The 18955-nt window shown below is 51.7% G+C and overlaps 1 protein-coding gene across 1 annotated transcript; it reads left to right on the plus strand.

The window, feature by feature from the left end:
- Positions 1-1294: 1294 nt before the first annotated feature.
- Positions 1295-18082, plus strand: SLX4 (SLX4 structure-specific endonuclease subunit; the record flags this gene model as incomplete). Its single annotated transcript, XM_081840393.1, has 14 exons — positions 1295-1556; positions 1748-1957; positions 2252-2393; positions 2830-3051; positions 5933-6141; positions 6771-7069; positions 9012-9228; positions 9367-9455; positions 9737-9883; positions 13676-13845; positions 14009-15516; positions 15729-15834; positions 15930-16385; positions 17340-18082. 14 exons carry the CDS (start codon positions 1295-1297, stop codon positions 17656-17658), a joined length of 4356 nt encoding a protein of 1451 aa, XP_081696519.1. The 3' UTR covers positions 17659-18082.
- Positions 18083-18955: the final 873 nt, after the last annotated feature.

An 18955-nucleotide genomic window follows, 5' to 3' on the forward strand; every position in this document is an offset into this window, starting at 1 on the left:
TTCCAAAGTTTCGCATAATACATCTCAGAATGCATCATCAAGACATCATAGATATGTCAGAAAAAGTGTGGTCTCGGGTAGAACCTGAGATCCAGGCATGCCCCTGTCACTCAAATATAGTCTCCATCACAGTACAAAGGAAAGCATTTACAGTTTCCAGGTCCCGGAGTCAAGTCAAATACACCCCTTTGTCTTGGCCATTGTTGTAAACAAAAATTGCCCTTTTCCCTTATGGGGGTATCCAAGAGCCCATATAGTCCTTACATAGGTTCCCTATTGGTAGGAGAATATAACAGAGGCCAACCAGAGAATATTGAGAAGCAAAGCAGCTAGTAAGCTTGATCTTTATTGATCTGTTGCAACAGGGTGCTCCCCTCACCCGCAGGAAAGGAGGAAGACCCAGAAAAATGGTGTGCAAGGCCTTTTGAAATTGCCACCCTGTAGATCGAGACCACCCCCAGAAGCATCATACATACATCACAGAAGGGGTGTAATCTAAGACCACCCCTCAGATATATCATACATCACAGAAAAGGCGGTCTAAACAGAAATTTAAATGTTGTATTTCTCCTGTCCTTGTTTATCTCCTGTCGATTGGATTTCCTGGGGAGCCTGGCCATTCTTTTGTAGTGGTAAATCCTTAGTTCCTGGGCCGGTCACAGGCTCACACCCCATTCAAACACAGACATACCCTTAAGACAGGATTTGTGAAGGAAAAGACAATGGGGAGGCTTTTCCATTTTGACCTTGTAGAGAAAAGATTTGGTCAGTTTAGGAATCAAAATGGTTCCAGGTCGGTCTTCCTGTGCTGATCTATGTATGTGCTTGGTTGGTACACTTATGAACATTCTCATATATTTAAGAGCATAACATTCCTATCACACCATCCCACTATGGGGTAGGCATTGTGACTGAGATGACGATCTGTCTGACACTCTTGGGGCAGGATATCCCCCTTATGCCTCACTTCCCTGGATCCTAAATGCCATTGGAACTGAGAAGATTGATACGAGTGATCGGGGGGGGGGTGTCCCAGGGTCATCTAGTGTTGCCCAATCTTCGGGCTCCAGCAGTTTTCGGACTACAATTCCCACCATCCCTGACCACTGGTCTTACTAGCTAAAGATGATGGGAGTTGTAGTCCGAAAACTTCAGCGTCTCGGCTCGGTGGCGTCATCATCCGGCGCAGAGGTAGATCCGCCCATCGGCTCCCGGCATGCTCCGCGCCGCCCCACCCGGCACCGCCGGAACCCCTTCCGCTTCCCATCCCGGCCGCTCTCCCCTCTGCGTCTCTATGGCGAGTCCTCCGGCCTCGAGCGGCGCATGCGCGGTAGGCACTCCGCCGCCCATGGGCGACTCGGAGGACGAGTTCCGGGCGTCCCGCCGCGGGCGCCTCAAATTGGCGGGGGGTCCCCAGGGGGGTCTCCGCCGCCGCCGCCGCCTCGCGCCTCCCCCGGCCCCTGCCCGCGGGGACGAGGCGGAGGCCTCCGGGAAGACCCAGCGTGGCGGAGAAGCCCCTGAAGGGGCGTCCGGACTCCCCCCCGCGTCGCTCATTGGTATGACCCGCTCCCTTTGGCTTCGCTCAGGCGGGTCGTACCAAGAAGCGCTGCGGGGGGGGGGCGCGTCTCAGCCTGTTTCTGGGCGTTCTGGTGGGGTGGGGGTCGGGGGGGACACACACACACACGGGGGGGGGCAGCTCCTCCTCCCTTGGCAGCAGCAAAAGGAGCCCGCCTGGTTCCCCCCGCAGGAGCCCCTCCAGGAGCGGGAGACGCAGCAGCAGAGGAAGGAGGACGCGGCGGCGGAGGAGGAAGCAGCAGCAGCCTCGCCTGGCCGGGGCAGCCGCAGCAGGAGGAGCCGGGATCCGCGCCGGGGACCCGGGAGCCCCTGGTGCTGCCCGGCGCCTCAGCCAGGAAGGGGGAGGAGGACCAGGCCAGGAGGCCACCCGCTTGCCAGGAGGGTCAGTGTCCGGCCTGCCCCGTGTCCTGCCCCCGCTCAGGAATGACGTGTTGGGGGGGGTGGCAATGGGCAGATCCTTCAGACACAGTGTTGGCATCCACGGAAAGCAGGATCCTGCCCAAGCCCGCTTGCTGGATTGAAGGTCCCACAGCTGGTCGCTGTCCAAATGTCGCAGCTGAGGCTTGGAAAATGCTTTCCTCCTGCACCACAGCCCCCCCCCCCGCCCAGGGTGTGTGGGGGGTGAGGCTGCTCCGAGGGGCCTGGGGCTGACTCTTCTCTTCTCCCCCCCCCCTAGTCCAGTCCTGGGGATGCCATGGGGCTGCTCATCCGGAGCTGCAGCCGGGAAGCCTGGAGGAGGCCGGCTGGGTGTTCTGCCAGATCTGCCAGAAGGACCTCTCGGCCATGAACTCCGTCCGGAGGGAGCAGCATGTCAACAGGTGGGGGGGGCTCCTTGGTTTGGGCAGACGGCTGGGATGGGGGCAGCTGGACAGGCGATCCCTGTTGCTCTCGAGCGGCTGCCTCCGTGGCTCCTGGCTCACCTGTGGCATTTTCTCCTGGGCCTCACCTTAAACAGCGGTGGCTCCATGCCTTGTTTTCATTTCTTTGGGAAAGGCTGAAAAGCATTTATCAAAACCATAGTGACTCATGAACTGATATATATGTGAAGGAAAAAACAAGCCTGTTGACATATATATTACATGTTTTGTAATGGACTACATTTTCATTGCCCCCCTCCTTTTCTATTTAATCTACTGTAAAGAGTTCAATCAAATATGAATAAAGGCTGCTTTGGCAGCTGAGCTGCTGGGGGGGGGGGCAGTCCTCCTCTCCTCTGAGGGCTTCCTGCCTGAAGAGACTCTACTTTTCCTCCAGGTGCCTGGATGACCTGGAGGGCCCCCTTTCTGCCCCCCCTGCCAGGGGCCCGGTTGTTCCCGAGTGCCCCATCTGCGGAAAGGGCTTCAGCTCCCTCCGGAGCCGGGGCAGCCACCTGAAGCGCTGCGCTGCCAGGATGGAGGTCCCCCCCACGCTGCTCCTTCAGGCGGTACGGCAGCAGCAACAGCAGACCTTGCTCCTTGGCCCCCCAGCCGCCCAGAGGTGAGTCCAGAGTCCCCTCCAGCAAGAGCCCTTCAGGGCCCAGGCTCCCTTGGATGCGGAGTTTTGCTCAGTGAAGCTCTTCCTCCTCTTGGCCTCTTGCGTGAGCTGGGGGGGGGTTCACGGGGTGGGCCTGGGGTGCAATTAATGCCTCACTTGGGCAGAGGGGAGGAGGGGGTGCTGCGCCCATTCCCCTTCTTGAGAAGACCCCCAAGTTCTGAGCAACCCTCCTCCTCTTGCGACTTGAGAGGGTAGCATATTTGGAGAAAACCGCTGATCTGCCTTCAGGATTGCTCAGTGGTGCTGAAGTACTGAAGAAATGAACCTAGGCTGCCGATTCTCGTTGTAGACCAGTATGAAGCAAGCAGCACATAAGCGGCACACAAACCAAACCATTCTACGTTCTAAATCTTATATTAATAATCCAAAAATTGAGAGAACAAGGTACAAGATCTATTACAAAAGGCACAAACAGAAAACTGAAGAAGCCTGAGACTCTTCATGGGCGAAACAGGTGACAAACGCCGGCACCCTCTCTAACTCTGGTGCGTAACATCATTTTTTTTTTTTTTTAAAGATATTTATTACATTTTCAAATATTACACAAAAAAACCACACCAATAAAAACAAAAAACAGACAACAAACAAACAAGTATAATTTCAATCCCTTATTTTCATATACCTAACTTCCCCGACCTCCTCATACCTCCCCTTTCTGTATTCCAATTTCTGTATTATCAGTTTAACAAATCCTCTCCCTTATTCTCAAATTAATTTTCACTTTTCCTTTCCTTTTTCTTAATCAATACTGCTGAAACACTCAACTTCTGTAGCCACGTCATTCTAGCACTCATTAATTTTACAGTATTTCCTAAGATAGTCCTTGAATTTCTTCCATTCTTCTTCCGCCGTCTCTTTTCCCTGGTCTCGGATTCTGCCAGTCATCTCTGCTAGTCCCATGTAGTCTATCATCTTCAACTGCCACTCTTCCAAGGTGGGTAGTTCTTGTGTCTTCCAATACTTTGCGATGAGTATTCTTGCTGCTGTTGTTGCATACATAAAAAAAGTTCTATCCTTCTTTAACACCAATTGGCCGACAATACCCAAGAGAAAGGCTTCTGGTTTCTTCAAGAAGGTATATTTAAATACCTTTTTCAATTCATTATATATCATCTCCCAGAACGCCTTAATCTTTGGGCACGTCCACCAGAGGTGAAAGAATGTACCTTCACTTTCCTTACATTTCCAGCATTTATTATCGGGCAAGTGATAGATTTTTGCCAGCTTGACTGGGGTCATGTACCACCTATATATCATTTTCATAATATTCTCTCTCAAGGCATTACATGCCGTAAATTTCATACCGGTGGTCCACAACCTTTCCCACTCGGTGAACATAATATTATGACCAGTATCTTGTGCCCACTTAATCATGGCTGACTTAACCGTTTCATCCTGTGTATTCCATTTCAACAGCAAGTTATACATTTTTGACAAATTCTTAGTATTGGATTCTAACAGTTCTGTTTCTAGTTTTGATTTTTCCACCTGGAAGCCAACTTTCCTATCCAACTTATAAATCTCCATTATTTGGTAATAATGAAGCCAGTCTCGCACCCTGTCTTTTAGTTTCTCAAAACTCTGCAATTTCAATTTATCCCCTTCTTGTTCCACTGGTCCGTAACATCACTGACACTCCGTTTGATCAAACTTATCTTCGTTGATATCTACAGGAGCCTGGCTAAAGGAACTTTAAAGACTGAATCTTCCTTTTGGACACAATTTGAATGAGTTTTCTATTTGTGGCTTTTGTTGTAGATCTTGTAGCTTCTTCTCTCAATTTTTGGATTACAGTGGTACCTCAGGTTAAATACTTAGCAGTAATTCATTCCGGAGGTCCAAACTTAACCTGAAACTGTTCTTAACCTGAGGTACCACTTTTGCTAATGGGGCCTCTTGCTGCTGCTGTGCCGCCAGAGCACAATTTATGTTCTCAACCTGAAGCAAAGTTCTTAACCTGAAGCACTATTTCTGGGTTAGCGTAGTGTGTAACCTGAAGCGTATGTAACCTGAAGCGTATGTAACCTGAGGTACCACTGTATTAATATAAGATTTAGAACGTAGAATGGTTTGGTAGTGTTTTGTATGCCGCTAATAATAATTATTATTTATTATTTATACCCGCCCATCTGGCTGGGCCTCCCCAGCCACTCTGGGCGGCTTCCATAGAAACCAAAAATACAGTAAAATATCACACGTTAAAAACGCTTATGTGCTGCTTACTTCATACTGGTCTACAGTGGTGCTGAAGTGGCTTGGTCACCCTGGCTGGTGACATCACACTTGTCATTGGAAGGGTCCCTCTTCTCCTTTTCCTTGGTCTTTTGGCGCTGTGGACCTTGCTGTCCTTCTGGAGCAGCCCGGGGAGGGGGGCACTGGGGGGGACATCGTAGGCCAGCGGTTTTGCCGCTGCATCCAGAACCATTTTTTGAAAGTGCTTCTTGGGGAGGGCAGTTCCTGTGGCCTCCTGCTGCCCTCTTGTTCCTTGCCCTATTTCATGTCTGCCTGAAGCAGCTGGGAGCTGTCATTGTCAGGAGGTTAGGAGTGAGATCTTGCCAGTAGGTGGTTGGCACCTGCCCAGCTCTGCTTGAATCAGAAGAGGTGGTTCAGGTGCTAGATCTGGGCTTAGAGATGGAGCGGCCCTGCAGGGAGGGAGCTTCCTGGTCTTCAGAGATAGGAGCACCTCCCCTCTGAAAGGCAGCCTGGTCCGTAGACAGGAGTGTTGCAGGACGCTTAGGGTGGTCCACTCAGATTGGGGGGGGGGGCAGCTGTTGCCCACTGCAGCCCCTGAGCTGGGTTAACTGACCTCTCCTGCCTTGTCCAGCGGCTCCAAGCGAAAAGGTGCCTCTTCCGCACAACGCTTGCCGAAGAAGCGCAAGGCGGTGGCCGAGGTGGATGGAGCGACGGAGGATCTGCTGGTTGCCATGGCCATGTCCCGCTCGCTCTTGGAGGAGGAGGAGGAGGGGAAGACCAAACGGCTGGCCGGGAGCAGGCAGGACACCGCTTTGCAAAGCAGGAAGCCCCGAAAAGCAGGTGAGCTCCAGGCAGGGCCTGGCGGAAGGTGACCGGCCCCCGGGGGAGGTCTCTGGTGGCTGCTTCTGGCTTCTGGGCTCAAGGCAACTTGCGGGTTCCTTCTACGTCCTCTGGAAATGTGCTTATTCTGCAGCTCTCTTGAGAACCTTTTCCTTGGTGCATCTTATCCTGTTGAGATGCCAGGGAGAGCTCAGCGCTGAGATGGGCTGCTTTCAGCCTGCTGTGCCAGGAAGCTGATGGGGGGGGGGAGTGGGCTTCTGCAGCTCTTGGGTGCCTTTCATCCCAGGCCAGATCTTTAGCATGTCCATTTCCTGCATTTATGTCTGTGGTTGCGATTTCTTCACTGGGGGGGGGGGGTTAGTCTGGATGACCCCTGGGATCTCTTCTGCCTCTCTGAGCCTCTCCTGCCAGGATCCTTCAACAGAAGCTTCTCAGACGAAATGCCCTTGTTCCCAGAGGGTGATGTGGGGAACGGCTGTGGCCCCTGCTGCACTGGGGCTGCTTCCTCTCCCTGCTTCTCCTCCTTGCCCTTGGGAGGCCTGGGCGGCATTTGCTGTGGGGCAGGCAGGGGCTTCCTCTGTGGGGAGGCTGGCGGCTCTCAGCCACGTTCCCTGTGTGTTGCTTCCTAGAGAAGAAGAACCGAGCGAAGCTGGGCCTGCCTCTGCCTCTGCTGCTGCCCCAGGACCCCCAGGAGGCCCGCCGGCGGATGGAGGCCCGTGTGGCGCAGCTGCTCTCCGAAGCGGAGGAGGAGTTCCCCAACACCCCCCAGCTCCCCCCCAGCCGCCTCATGGGTGCTGAGCTGTTCCGGGGAGCAGGGGGCGCCCACGGCTCTTTGTGGGAAGCCAGCTCCTTGGCAGGACTGTGTCCCCCGGGCAGCTTTCAGGCCACGGACTTCGCCCGCTCTGTTTTGTTGCAGACGCCCAAGGAGGTGGGTGTCTGGGGCGGGGTGGGGCGGGGGGGGAGGCGGGGGGCTCCAACTCCTGCCTGCTTATTAGGTGCTCAGTAATCAGGCTGGCAAGGTGCAGGGGGTCTCATCCACACATTGGCGTTCCTGGGACTGCCTGCTCAGGATCCAGTCCTGGAGAGCCCTTTTGAAACGGGATCTCCTTCTGGGCGGTTGATCCTGGGGCTGCCCTTCCTGCAGAGCCCAGAGCAAGGGCCTCTCCAGGCCCCCCCCCCCCCGGAACATCGCCGCTGAGCCCAGTGCAGTTTGTGCACAGCAGCTCTTTCAAGAGGAGGAGGGGAGGGGAGAGTCACAGGACCCCAGTCTAGCCAGGGAGCAATGGAGCCCAGGACTTCTGGGTTCTGGCACCCTGGCCCAGCCAAGGAGCTTCCCAGAAGTGCCACGGGTGGCTTCAACATGCTCCGATCTGTGTCTATCATTCGCCGGGGCCTCCAACTTTGCTTAATTCTAGAATAGAATAGAATTTTATTATTATGGTCACAGACCGGTTCCGGGTCACTTACAATATCAGGAAAATCATAAAATATAACAGGGATACATTGAATTGCAATTGGGTATAACAGAGACAATTCAGATATAGCGGCAGTTAAAAATATATATTAAATCTTGGTCACTAAAATATAACCTAAAATTATCGTTTAAAACCTTTTGGTAATACAGCTTGTTCCCTAAGCTTTATGGCAGTTGCACAGAATTTGGCCACCCTTAGTGTAATCTCTAGATCCTTGTCCTCTAGCAGGAGTTTCAGACATTGAAGTTTGGACCCATTAGGAGATTTCTGTATAACAGGAGTGCTTCATTCTGTTTCTCTTTCCTTCTGACTGTTCTCCTGGTTCCCAGTCTCTTCCTGCTGCTGCCTCTGGGGCCTGAGGGGGGGCCCTTGGACCATGGAGGGGGTCTCAGCAGGCCCAGGATGCTCTGCCCTGAGGTGGGGAGAAGCAGGGGGGCCCCAGCCCCCTCCTCTGCTGGCTCTAGTTTCCAGGCAGAATGGGGAGGGGAGGTGGGTGGGGTGTTTTGGACATGAGATGGCCCCCTCGCTTCGGGGCCAGCCTCGCTCTTCCCCTGGGTGCTCTGGGGCTGGCTGCCCACAGGCAGATAGGAAGACGCCGCTCCTCGGCCTGAGATCAGACACCTAGGAGACTGGACAAGGGTTGAGAGATGCCGCCCAGAAATGGAAAAGGAGCGAGGTCCCAGCTAAAGGAGAACAGCAACTTAAACTGGTGGAATATGCGCAGCTTGCAGACTCAACACATAGAATAAGAGAACAAGAAGAACACGTGTTTAAAGAGATTGGACAACATTTATTGAATGTATGGGAAATAACTGTGTACAGCTGAAAACACTGGCAGCATTCAGATAAATTCAACAGTATATAAGTTATGGTTGTAATAATGAAATACTGAATGGTATAGTTTCTGTAAAATAGGCAGGGATTTGTGATATGTAAAATGAACCGTGGAAAGAGAAGAAGGGAAGTCATTGATATCTTAAGAATGTAAAAATGAGTACTTTAAATTGTAAAACAGGAAATTTAATAAAAATTGTGTACGTTTATATATACAGTCCTACCTGGGGTTACAGATGCTTCAGGTTGGGTTTTTTCGGTTTATGGACCTCTGAAACCTGGAAGTACTGGAACGGGTTACTTCTGGGTTTTGGCGGTCACGCATGGGCAGAAGCACTAAATTGTGCTTTGCGCATGTGCCAAAGCACTGAATCGCAAACCGTGCGTGCGCAGATGCGCCACTGGGGGTTGTGAATGTGCATCCCGCATTGAACGCATTTGCAACCTGAGCGTCCACTGTATATATATATGGGTTGAGAGATGGTGGGTGTTGCCATTTGGGCTGGCGTCTGGCGTGCTGAGGCTAAACTTCATGTCTGCACCCCAAACCTTCCTTTCCAGGGAGCCGTGCTGGGCGTGGCTTTGCCATCCTCGGGGCCCATCGGACCGGCCGAGAGGGAGCAGGGGCCGGCTGGTGCTGTGCTTCTCCCAGGAAGTGCCTCTGGAGATTCAAGGGAGAGGCTGCCTGGCCGACCGGGCGATGCAGAGGCGCTGCAGGACCTGGTGGAGCTGGCGGGAGAAGGGCTGACCCTCACCCAGTGGCAGCAGGAGGGGCCGGGTGAGCAAGGACTTCTTCGGGGAAAAGGGGCCGGCAAGCGCAGAACTGAGCCTGCAAAGGGGGCAGAGACCTGCCTGGGCCCAGAACCGGTCATCGGGTTACTTATTGTGGGCCTGTGTTTTTCTCCCTTTGCTCCAGGTCAAGGTTGGCTTTCTGGCGACGTTCTGCAGAGCAGTTTTCTCCAACCACTGGAGAAGCAGCTGCCCCAAAGGAGCTGTCCTCAAATGGTAAGGTTAGACCCCCATGTTTGGTTGGAAGGGGGGGCACTGTGTTAGCTGGGAAGCAGAGGATCCCGAAACCCCCTGGGAGGAAGCCCCCCCTGAGCCCCTTGTGGATGTGCAAGGGACAGCTGGGTGCCTCTGCATGTGGGGGGTGAGGGGGGTTTGAGCCCCACTGCGGTCCTTCCTCAAGGTCTGTTTGGCCCCTGCTGCTTTCCAGGAAGGAGCTGGAGCAGGAGGTGGAGTGTGGCCCCTCTCTCTCTCTCTCTCTCTCTCTCTCTCTCTCTTAGCTCCCGCTGAGCTCCTTGGCTGATGCCTTCAGAGGGATGGTGAACAACCCTCACCTGAGTGACGTCCAGTTTCAGGTGGACACTGGGGAGCTCCTCTACGCGCACCTGTTTGTGCTTTATGCACGGTGCCCACAGCTGATGGAAATGGTAAGGACGAGCGGCTGGGGGGCACATCACCCCGAGGGGTCTCCTTTTTTTTTTTTTTTTTTTTATAATAATTTTTATTGATTTTACAACATAAAGAAAAAACAAAACAAACATAATGCGACTTCCCCAAACCTCCCCTTCACTGCATCCAAATTTCAAAATTTTTAGCAATTCTTCATCCCATTTTTATATTTAATTCTCTTTAAAAAGAGTTTCTGCTTTATAAATTTCGATTTATAGCTGTAATTCTTAGTGTCCAATCCCCTGACATCTTAACATTCCGAAATTTTACAACAATTTTTAAGATAGATTTTAAATTTTTTCCAGTCCTCCTCCACTGTCTCTTTCTTCTGGTCACGGATTCTGCCGGTCATCTCTGCCAGTCCCATAAATTCAGTCACCTTGGTCTGCCATTCTTCCAGAGTAGGTAGTTCTTTAGTCTTCCAATACTTCGCCAAAAGGATTCTTGCTGCTGTTGTTGCGTACATAAAAAAGGTCCTATCTTTCTTTGGTACCAATTGGCCGACCATGCCCAAGAGAAAAGCCTCCGGTTTCTTTACAAATGTCCACTTAAGGATTTTCTTAATTTCATTATAGATCATTTCCCAGTAGGCCTTAATCTTTGGGCAGGTCCACCAAAGGTGATAAAAAGTTCCTTCACATTCATTACACTTCCAGCAATTGTTATTGGGCAAATGATATATCTTTGCAAGCTTGACTGGGGTCATGTACCACCTATAGATCATTTTCATTATGTTCTCTTTCAGGGCACTACATGCCGTAAATTTAATACCTGTGGTCCATAACTGCTCCCAGTCAGCAAACATAATATCATGACCAATATCTTGTGCCCACTTAATCATGGCTGATTTAACCGTTTCATCTTGTGTGTTCCATTTTAGCAGCAGATTATACATTCTAGACAAATTCTTAGTATTGGGTTCTAGCAATTCTGTTTCTAACTTTGACCTCTCCTTCTGAAATCCTAGTTTTCTGTCCTGCTTAAAAGTTTCATTAATCTGGTAATAATGTAACCAGTCTCGGACTTTAGGTTTCAATTTCTCAAAACTCTGTAGTTTCAGCTTTTCACCATCATATTCTACAATTTCACAATATTTTGGCCAGTCTGTATCCATGTTCAATCTTTTTACCGCCTTAGCTTCCATTGGTGACAGCCACCTGGGGGTTTTACTTTCAAACAAATCTTTATATCGATTCCATACATTATACAATGCTTTCCTAATAATATGATTTTTAAAATTTCTATGTACCTTTACCTTGTCATACCATAAATATGCATGCCAACCAAAACTATTATCATAACCTTCCAAGTCCAGAATGTCTGTATTCTCAAGAAGTAGCCATGGTTTCAGCCAGCAAAAAGCTGCTGCTTCATAATAAAGTTTTAAGTCCGGCAGGGCAAAGCCCCCTCTATCCTTTGCATCAGTCAAAATCTTAAATTTAATTCTGGGTTTTTTGCCCTGCCAGACAAATTTAGATATATCTTTCTGCCACTTCTTGAAACAGTCCATCTTATCTAAAATTTGCAATGTCTGGAACAAAAACAACAATCTCGGCAATACATTCATCTTAATTACAGCAATTCGGCCTAACAAGGAAAGTCTCAGTCTTGACCATATATCGAAATCTTTCTTCACTTCAGCCCAGCATTTCTCATAATTATCTTTAAATAAATTCACATTCTTAGATGTTAAGTTCACCCCCAGATATTTTACCTTTTTAGTAATTTCCAAACCAGTTTCTCTTTGAAAACTATCTTTTTCCCCCACCGTGAGATTTTTTTCCAACACCTTTGTCTTGTGTTTATTCAATTTAAAACCTGCTACCTGACCAAATATTTCAATAAGTTCCAAAACTCTTTTTGTACTAGTTTCTGGCTGTTGTAGTGTCAAAACTAGGTCATCTGCAAATGCTCTTAGCTTATAATGTTTAGTTCCGACCTGTATACCTTTAACCAGCTGGTCTCTTCTAATCATGTTAAGGAAAACCTCCAGTACCGATATAAACAATAGAGGGGAAATTGGGCATCCCTGTCGTGTCCCTTTCTCTATTGGAATTTCATCCATAACCATACCATTTACAATAAGTTTGGCCTTTTGCTCAGAATAAATTGCACTTATACCATTTTCAAAGTTCTTGCCTACCCCCATTCCTTGGAGATTCCTCTTCATAAAGCTCCAACAAATATTGTCAAAGGCTTTCTCTGCATCCACAAAAATCAAAACAGCTTTTCTATTTATGTCAGTTTCCAAAAGTTCTAGAATATCTATAATATTCCTCACATTGTCTGACAAATGCCTGCCTGGTAGAAAGCCTGTTTGGTCCCTGTGAATCTCCTCTAACAGCACTTTTTTGAATCTTTTTGCTAGAATGTCTGCAAAAATTTTATAATCCACGTTCAAAAGTGATATAGGGCGGTAATTCTTGACTTGATGTTTCTCAGTTTCTGTCTTTGGTATAAGTGAGATGAATGCTTCCTTCCACGATTCGGGAGCCTTTTTCCCCTCCAAAATTTGATTGCAGACTTCTTTCAATGGTTGTATTAACCAATCCTTCAATCCTTTATAATATCTCGCAGTTAATCCATCTGGTCCTGGTGATTTTCCCAGCTTCATATCCTGGATGGCACTCTCTATTTCTTGATCTGTAATTTTCTCGTTTAAACTCCTTCTGTTGTTTTCAGAGATTTTTGATAGTCCGTATTTTCCAATAAATTCTTCTATCTCCTGTTCATTTTTTGGCCCTTGTTTGTATAATTTCTTAAAGAAACTTTGAAAACAATTACTTATCTCATTTGGTTTATTAATAGACTTCCCATCTACTTCGAGTGATGTCACTGTATTCAATTTTTGTCTCTTTTTCAGTTGCCAAGACAGTAGCTTCCCACATTTATCTGCAGATTCAAAAGTCTTTTGTCTCATTTGTTTAATTTTCCATTCTATTTCCTGGTTCGTCAATTCCATATATTGTGTTTGATAGAATTTTATTTCTCTTAATATCTCCTGGGATTTAGGCTTAGATCTCAATTTCTTCTCCCCTTCTTTTATTAGATTCCAAATTTTCTCTTTCTTCTCATTCTGCTTTTTCCTCTTTATTGAATTCTGTTGTATTAGGAAGCCACGCATCACGGCTTTACTTGCGTCCCAAATGATTCTTTTTTCTGTGTCTGATCTCAAATTGATCTCGAAGTAGTCTTTAAGTGTTTCTTGGGCCTTTTTGCAAATTTCCCCATCTCCAAAGAGAGTGTCATTCATTCTCCATCTAAAGGTTCCAGCTGTTGTCTCCTTGCTCTGGCCTGGGTTCTGGGTCTGTGGGTATCAGGCAAGGAGCGAGACTTTGCCCTTGCCGTTTTCTCTTCCTGTTGGCTGAGATTTGAGGAGGAAGCCCAGCCGTGTTGCCTGCCTGGGAGAGGGTGATGGAATCCGCTGCAGCCTTTGGGTCCTGCCGCTCCAACGCAGGAGCCACAGGAGAGGAGGGCCTGCTCCGCAAAGAACCCAGCAGCCATGCGCTGTTGCAGGCAAGAGCTCCTTGTGCAGGAGGGCATGTGGCTGAGGGGTGAGAGGAGGCAAGGAGGACCAAGGGAAGCAGGTGCCGAAAAGGGCAAGAGAGGGGGGGAGGGATTGGAGCTTGCCTTTCGTCCAAGGAGGCAGAGAAAGCTCTCCCTGCAGGCCTGCAGCCAGGTTGCTCAGGGGCACTTTGGCAAGAGGGAATGATGCTCCAAGCAGGTGCCCCAGTCTGCTGGCTGCTCCAGAGTTCTCCGTCTCTTGCCAGGCTGGCTGCGAAGGTTTCCTCGTGGCTGAAGAAGGGGGCACAGGGACCCGCCGGGTGCTGCTGAGCGATGTGTCGAAGGAAGCCCTGGGTGTGTTCTTGAGCTACCTTTACACGGCCGACGTCTCCATCCCTCGCCATGTGCTGTCGGAAGTGGCTGCTATGGCCAGGAGGTTGGTGGGCTGCTGCTGGATTGGGCCCTGCTCCCTGCTCCCTGCTCCCTGCCCCCTGCCCCCTGCCCCCTGCCCCCCCAGGCCGACTTCCACTTTGACACCTGATGGAGACACTTTCCCCCCTCTCTTGGAAGCGCATTTGCACGCACGTCTTTTGTTTCAGGTTTGGAGTGACGGAACTGGCTGGCATCTGCCGTGGCTGCCAGCCTGGCCTGGGGGCTCCTGGAGCTGAAGAGGAGGCAGGAGAGGACAGAGCCGAGACCTTTGAGGGGCTCCTGAAGTCCATGTGGCTGGAGGAAGAGGAAGAAGCCTTCCTGCAGGGCGGGCAGCTGGAGGAAGCTGACAGCGAGGAAGTGGGCGAGCAGGAGCTGGAGCAGATCTACGAGTTTGCTGCCACCCAGCGCAGAGCTGCCCACGATGGGCTCGCCGTCCGCAAGGGAGCCGCCGATCCCAGGAAGGTGCCACGGGAGTCTGCAGAGGGCAGGGCAGCCACGGCAGAGTGGGCAGGAAGCCTCTGCCCGGAACAGTCCCAGTTGCCAGCTGCTGCTGCTGCTGCTGCCAGTGGCCCAGGGCCCCCCCTCAGAGCTGCCTCCAGAAGAGTGCCCCAGATGGAGGAGGAGAATTCAGAGCAGCACGAGCACTCGGCAGTCCTGTTTCCTGCCACCCTGGGTGACTGCTCTGGGCTCTCTCAGCAGAGCCGTTGTGCCAAGGAGCAGAGGGGCTGTGCAGCCAGCCCAGGCCCTGCGTCTCAGCGATTTCCTGGCCTCCTCCAGGGACCACCGAGGGACCTCTTGCCCCTGGGATCCTCCTCTCCCAAACGGAGGCCGGCATCACCCACCAGCCCCTTGGCACTCCTCTCTCTGAGCACTCGGGGCCTGTTCTCTGCCCCTCCGAACAGCGAGTTGGAGCGGCCTGAGCGGAATAAGACCCCAGGTCCTGGCTGCAGCCCAGGCGGCCGTGGGACCTTGGAGGGCAGCCCCATTGTGCTCTTGGATTCTGATGAAGAGGCAGAGCTTGCCGGAGCGGCCCTCTCTGAGCCACGCACAGGGGCCTCGCAGTGTCAGTTGAGCCAAGGGGGGGCAGATGTTTCCAGTGGGCAGAGGCCATCCCTGCCACCCGCCCGTGAGGTGGGTCCTGGGGAGCTTTGGGACGCTGGTGGAGGAAGTCCTCTGCTTCTGAGGCTGGCCAGCCATGGAGAAGAGAGCTGGGAAGAGGCCTCCAGTTGGAGAGTGCCAGACACTCCTCTGCTGGGCGGGTGCAGCTCCACCTTGGCCCCCGGGACTGAGGAGCAGGGGTCTAAAGGGGCTGGAGAGAGCCCACCCACCTGCAGCTCTGCTACCAGGCTGCCTCTGCTGGGACCCCCGCCTGTCCGGAAGAAGCCTGTCAGCAGCCCCGTGGTGGTCGTGGGCGTCAGCAAAGAGGAGCTCGATTCAGCAGCCCCTTGGCCCCAGAGCAGCCCCCTTGTGCCTGGGGAGGACTCCCTGTGTCGCTTGGAGGAAGGGGACAGCCTTCTTTTTCTGACAGCAAATGCCCCAACCCTACTGGGGACTCTGCCAGCTAGGAGTCCCACGGCTGGGGGAGCAGCTGCCCCCCACTTTGGAGAGAGGGGTGCTTCGACAGGAGAAGACTCCGATAGCAGCGAGGTTTTTCCTCTGACCCAGAGAACGCCTGGTAAGTGGCCGTTCTGGGCCCGGGGGCAGCAGAGGGTGGGGAGCACTTGGCATGGGGCTCTGGGCTTGTGCTGTGTGGCACTGGCTCTCTGGCCACTTGGTCCCAGTCCGCCACCCCCTGGCAAAGCCCCTTTGGCCCTGCTGGTCACCTTCCCCTCGCCGGGCAGCCCAGCTAAACCTCCTGAGGGCTGCGCCCACCTTGCTCTGTTCCAGATCTTGCCTCTGAGGCCGGGAGCGAGACGCCGAGGGCAGCTCCGCCCACCCCGATGCCATCTTACTCCATCATGGAGACCCCAAAGCTGAAGAAGGAGCTGCACAGGTGGGTGCTGTCGGGGGGCGGGCAGGCTCCTCCGGCAGGGAGAGAAAGGCTGCAGCATTTGCCCCTGTGACCGCTTGTCTCTTGTTTCTTCTCAGGTTTGGAGTCCGTGCTCTCCCAAAGCGGAAGATGATCTTGAAGCTGAAGGAGATATTTCAGTACACTCACCACGGGGCCAGAGACAACCCCCAGGAACAGGCAGCTGTGGCCTCCCAGCTGGCCTTGCCCCACAGCCCAGCCCAGCCGGTCCCGAGGAAATCGAGGCTGGCTGGCACCTCCAGGCCCGTTGGCAAGCGGCTGCCTGGATCTGCTGAGCCTTGCCAGGGCGTTGGGGGAAGCCAGGCTGTTGGCGGCTTCAGGGATCCTTCTGGCGGAGGCCGTGAGGGGCTTGGGCAGGTGTTTGAGCCCTCCGCTTCAGGGCGGCTGCAGGGGACAGCCTCGCTTCCAACAGGATTTCCCCCTGGAGGAAGCACCAAGGACTCGGCGCCCATGGCCTCCCAGGAATCGACTGCGTCTTCAGGGACTGGCAGTGATGTGTCTGTAGCATCCCAGAGGTAGGAGGCTGGCTGGGGGTGGCATGCTCCCTCCTGCCATTTCCCTCTGGCCAGAAAAGGCCACTGAACACAGCTGCCCAGACAATGGCCAGGCTGCCAAAACCCAAACCCAGCCTTTCTCACCCCTTGAAACTGGGTCCTGTCCCTGTGTCTCCACATAATCTGCTCAGTGGGAATTTGCTCAGGAGCTGAAACCAGCCCCCCCCCCAATCCCTCTGCTCTTCTGCCCTCTCTTGAGTTTTCATAGCAGCCTTGGCCCACTGCCTGTCTAACATCGCTGTCCCAGGTGGAATCAGGGCTTCTTTAGAAACACAGCGAGAGCAGAGAGACCTAGGAAGCGGATTTGTGTGCCCAGAGCCAGGCTGGAGTGGTTTTCCAATGGTGCCCAGGCAGGCCGCTACTTTTGCTGCAACAGGGTTTGGGAAGGGCAGGGCAGAACACCTTCAGTCCCTTGCATCTTGTTCTGTCTTCTTAAGAACTCCAATCCTTTAGCGTGGCTCCACCTACACTTTGGAACTCCCTGCCACTGGACCCAAGGCAAGAGCCTTCACGGTCCTCTTTTTGGAACCTGCTAAAACCGTTCCCCTTTAGATGAGCCTGTCTGGACACGCAGAATAGGGGCGTGTGTTTAAATTTGGTTTTAGTTTATTGAATGTTTTACTGGTAATGTTATTGTTTTGTTTACCGTTTACTGGTCATTTTATTGTTTTATTCTGTTAAAAAAAAACTTTAAACCTCAAAGTGGTTTACAGTCTAGTGATGTATACATTTTATGAAATGAGTAAATAACTCGAAACCTGCTTCCCAATCTGCTCAATTGCCAACCATCTGCCTCCTATGTTTTCTCCTTGTGTGGCGCCTGATCCTCTGGCCAGAGCAGTGGTGTGTCCCTGACTCCTCGCAAAGGGCCAGTGAAGGGAAGAGCTTCTGACCCTCTCTCTCTCTCTCTCTCAGCTCTTCAATGGAGTTCGGCTCGCTGGTCGAGGAGGAAGAGGAGGAGCACGTCCCGGCTTCTCAGGCTGCAGCCCGCGAGGCACACAAAGTAGAAGCCTTGCGGCGCCACCTCACCTCCAAGCCAGCTCTTTGCCGCCAAATCCTCCTGTACCAGCCCATTGAGTTGGCTGGGCTGCAGGCAGAACTGAAGGAAAGCGGCGTCAAGATTGCGATGGGCAAGCTGATGGACTTCCTCGATGCACACTGCATTACCTTCACGACTGCAGAAGCCCGGAGGGAGAAGCAACGGCACTCCAAAAAGCGGAGACGGCGGTTCTGAGGAGTTTCTATGGGCCTTGATGGTGGAACCGCCGGTGCTTTGCCCACTCAGCTGCCTCTTATCACTTCCGTGCGTGTGTGATTTTTCTTTGACTGGAAGAGCTGTGGCAAAGACATGACTAAGCCTTCTGCTTAGATGATGCACTCGGACTGAACTGTGCTCCTCCATGGGGGAAAACAGCTTCTTTGGTGGCCGTCAGTTCAAATCTGTACAGAGCAGGTCCCTGGAGCGGCTTGAGGGAGAGCGAAGAGAGACGCTGAAACACACTGCAGTTGCTTCAGGGCCTCCTCATTGCAGGTGCAGCCGCCGCCAAGTCTCAGCCTGTGTTCGCTGGCCAAGATTATGGGTTGTTAGATGTGGCTCACCTTGAGCATCCCTCTGTACCCGTTGATCTATGCCAACCATTAAATATGTTTGTGTAACATGCCTGTGTAATAAAAATGTTTCACTAAAAGCGATTGGGATGAACAGCGAGAGGTTTCCTCAGGCTGCCCCCAACTTGCTGCTTTCTACATCGTCTGGACAACTGCCGTCAGCTCCAGCAAGTGCTGTGCAACCCACATCTTTTAGAAGGTGGTCTGGTGCTAGGGGCTAGTCTCAAGGGGGGAGAATTGGGGCTTGCATTTCTAGCTGCTCATATACAGTAGAACCTCAGGTTTCGAACATAATCTGTTCCAGAAGACTTCTGAAACATTCAAAAACTGAAAGTGGAAGCCTCAATTCAATAGGGAAACTCAAAACGGAAGCCGTGTCAGACGTTTGGGTTCTGAAAAACGTTTGAAAATGGGAGCATTTACTTCCAGGTTTTCAGTGTTCAGGAGCCGAAACGTTCGATAACGGAGCCGTTTGAGAACCAAGGTTTGACTCTATAAGGACAGTTGAGGAAGTGTTTGTACTGTGCACAAAAACGGGTTGGCGGTCTTAAGCTTACTCTAGAGCAGGAGAGAGGCTTTATATTGTTCCTGCCATTTAGTCTGTACTGGAGCCTGGATTTGTTTTTAAATGATGCACATGCCGTTGTTCCCAGTGGCTGTGCTTCTGCAGCAGGCCCTTTTGCCTGCACAGGCATCTCCCAAAGAGGTGTGCGGGAAGCTCAGAATCGAATGGATTGCCATTTTGGCCTTGTACTCTTTCTAGCATAAAACTGGCTGCCTCTTCCAAGAATCACTTGTCCTTAAGAACTTTGGTGGGCTGTCTAAGATGCCCTTCACAGGACTAGCATTCAGTGCAAGTTTATTGTAAAGCTGTGACGTCTCTCTAGCCAAGAGCACTGCAATTTGTTACTTGTTCTTGGACT

Source organism: Podarcis erhardii (assembly GCF_964252035.2).
Source record: "Podarcis erhardii genome assembly, chromosome: 14".
NCBI classification, from domain to species: domain Eukaryota; kingdom Metazoa; phylum Chordata; class Lepidosauria; order Squamata; family Lacertidae; genus Podarcis; species Podarcis erhardii.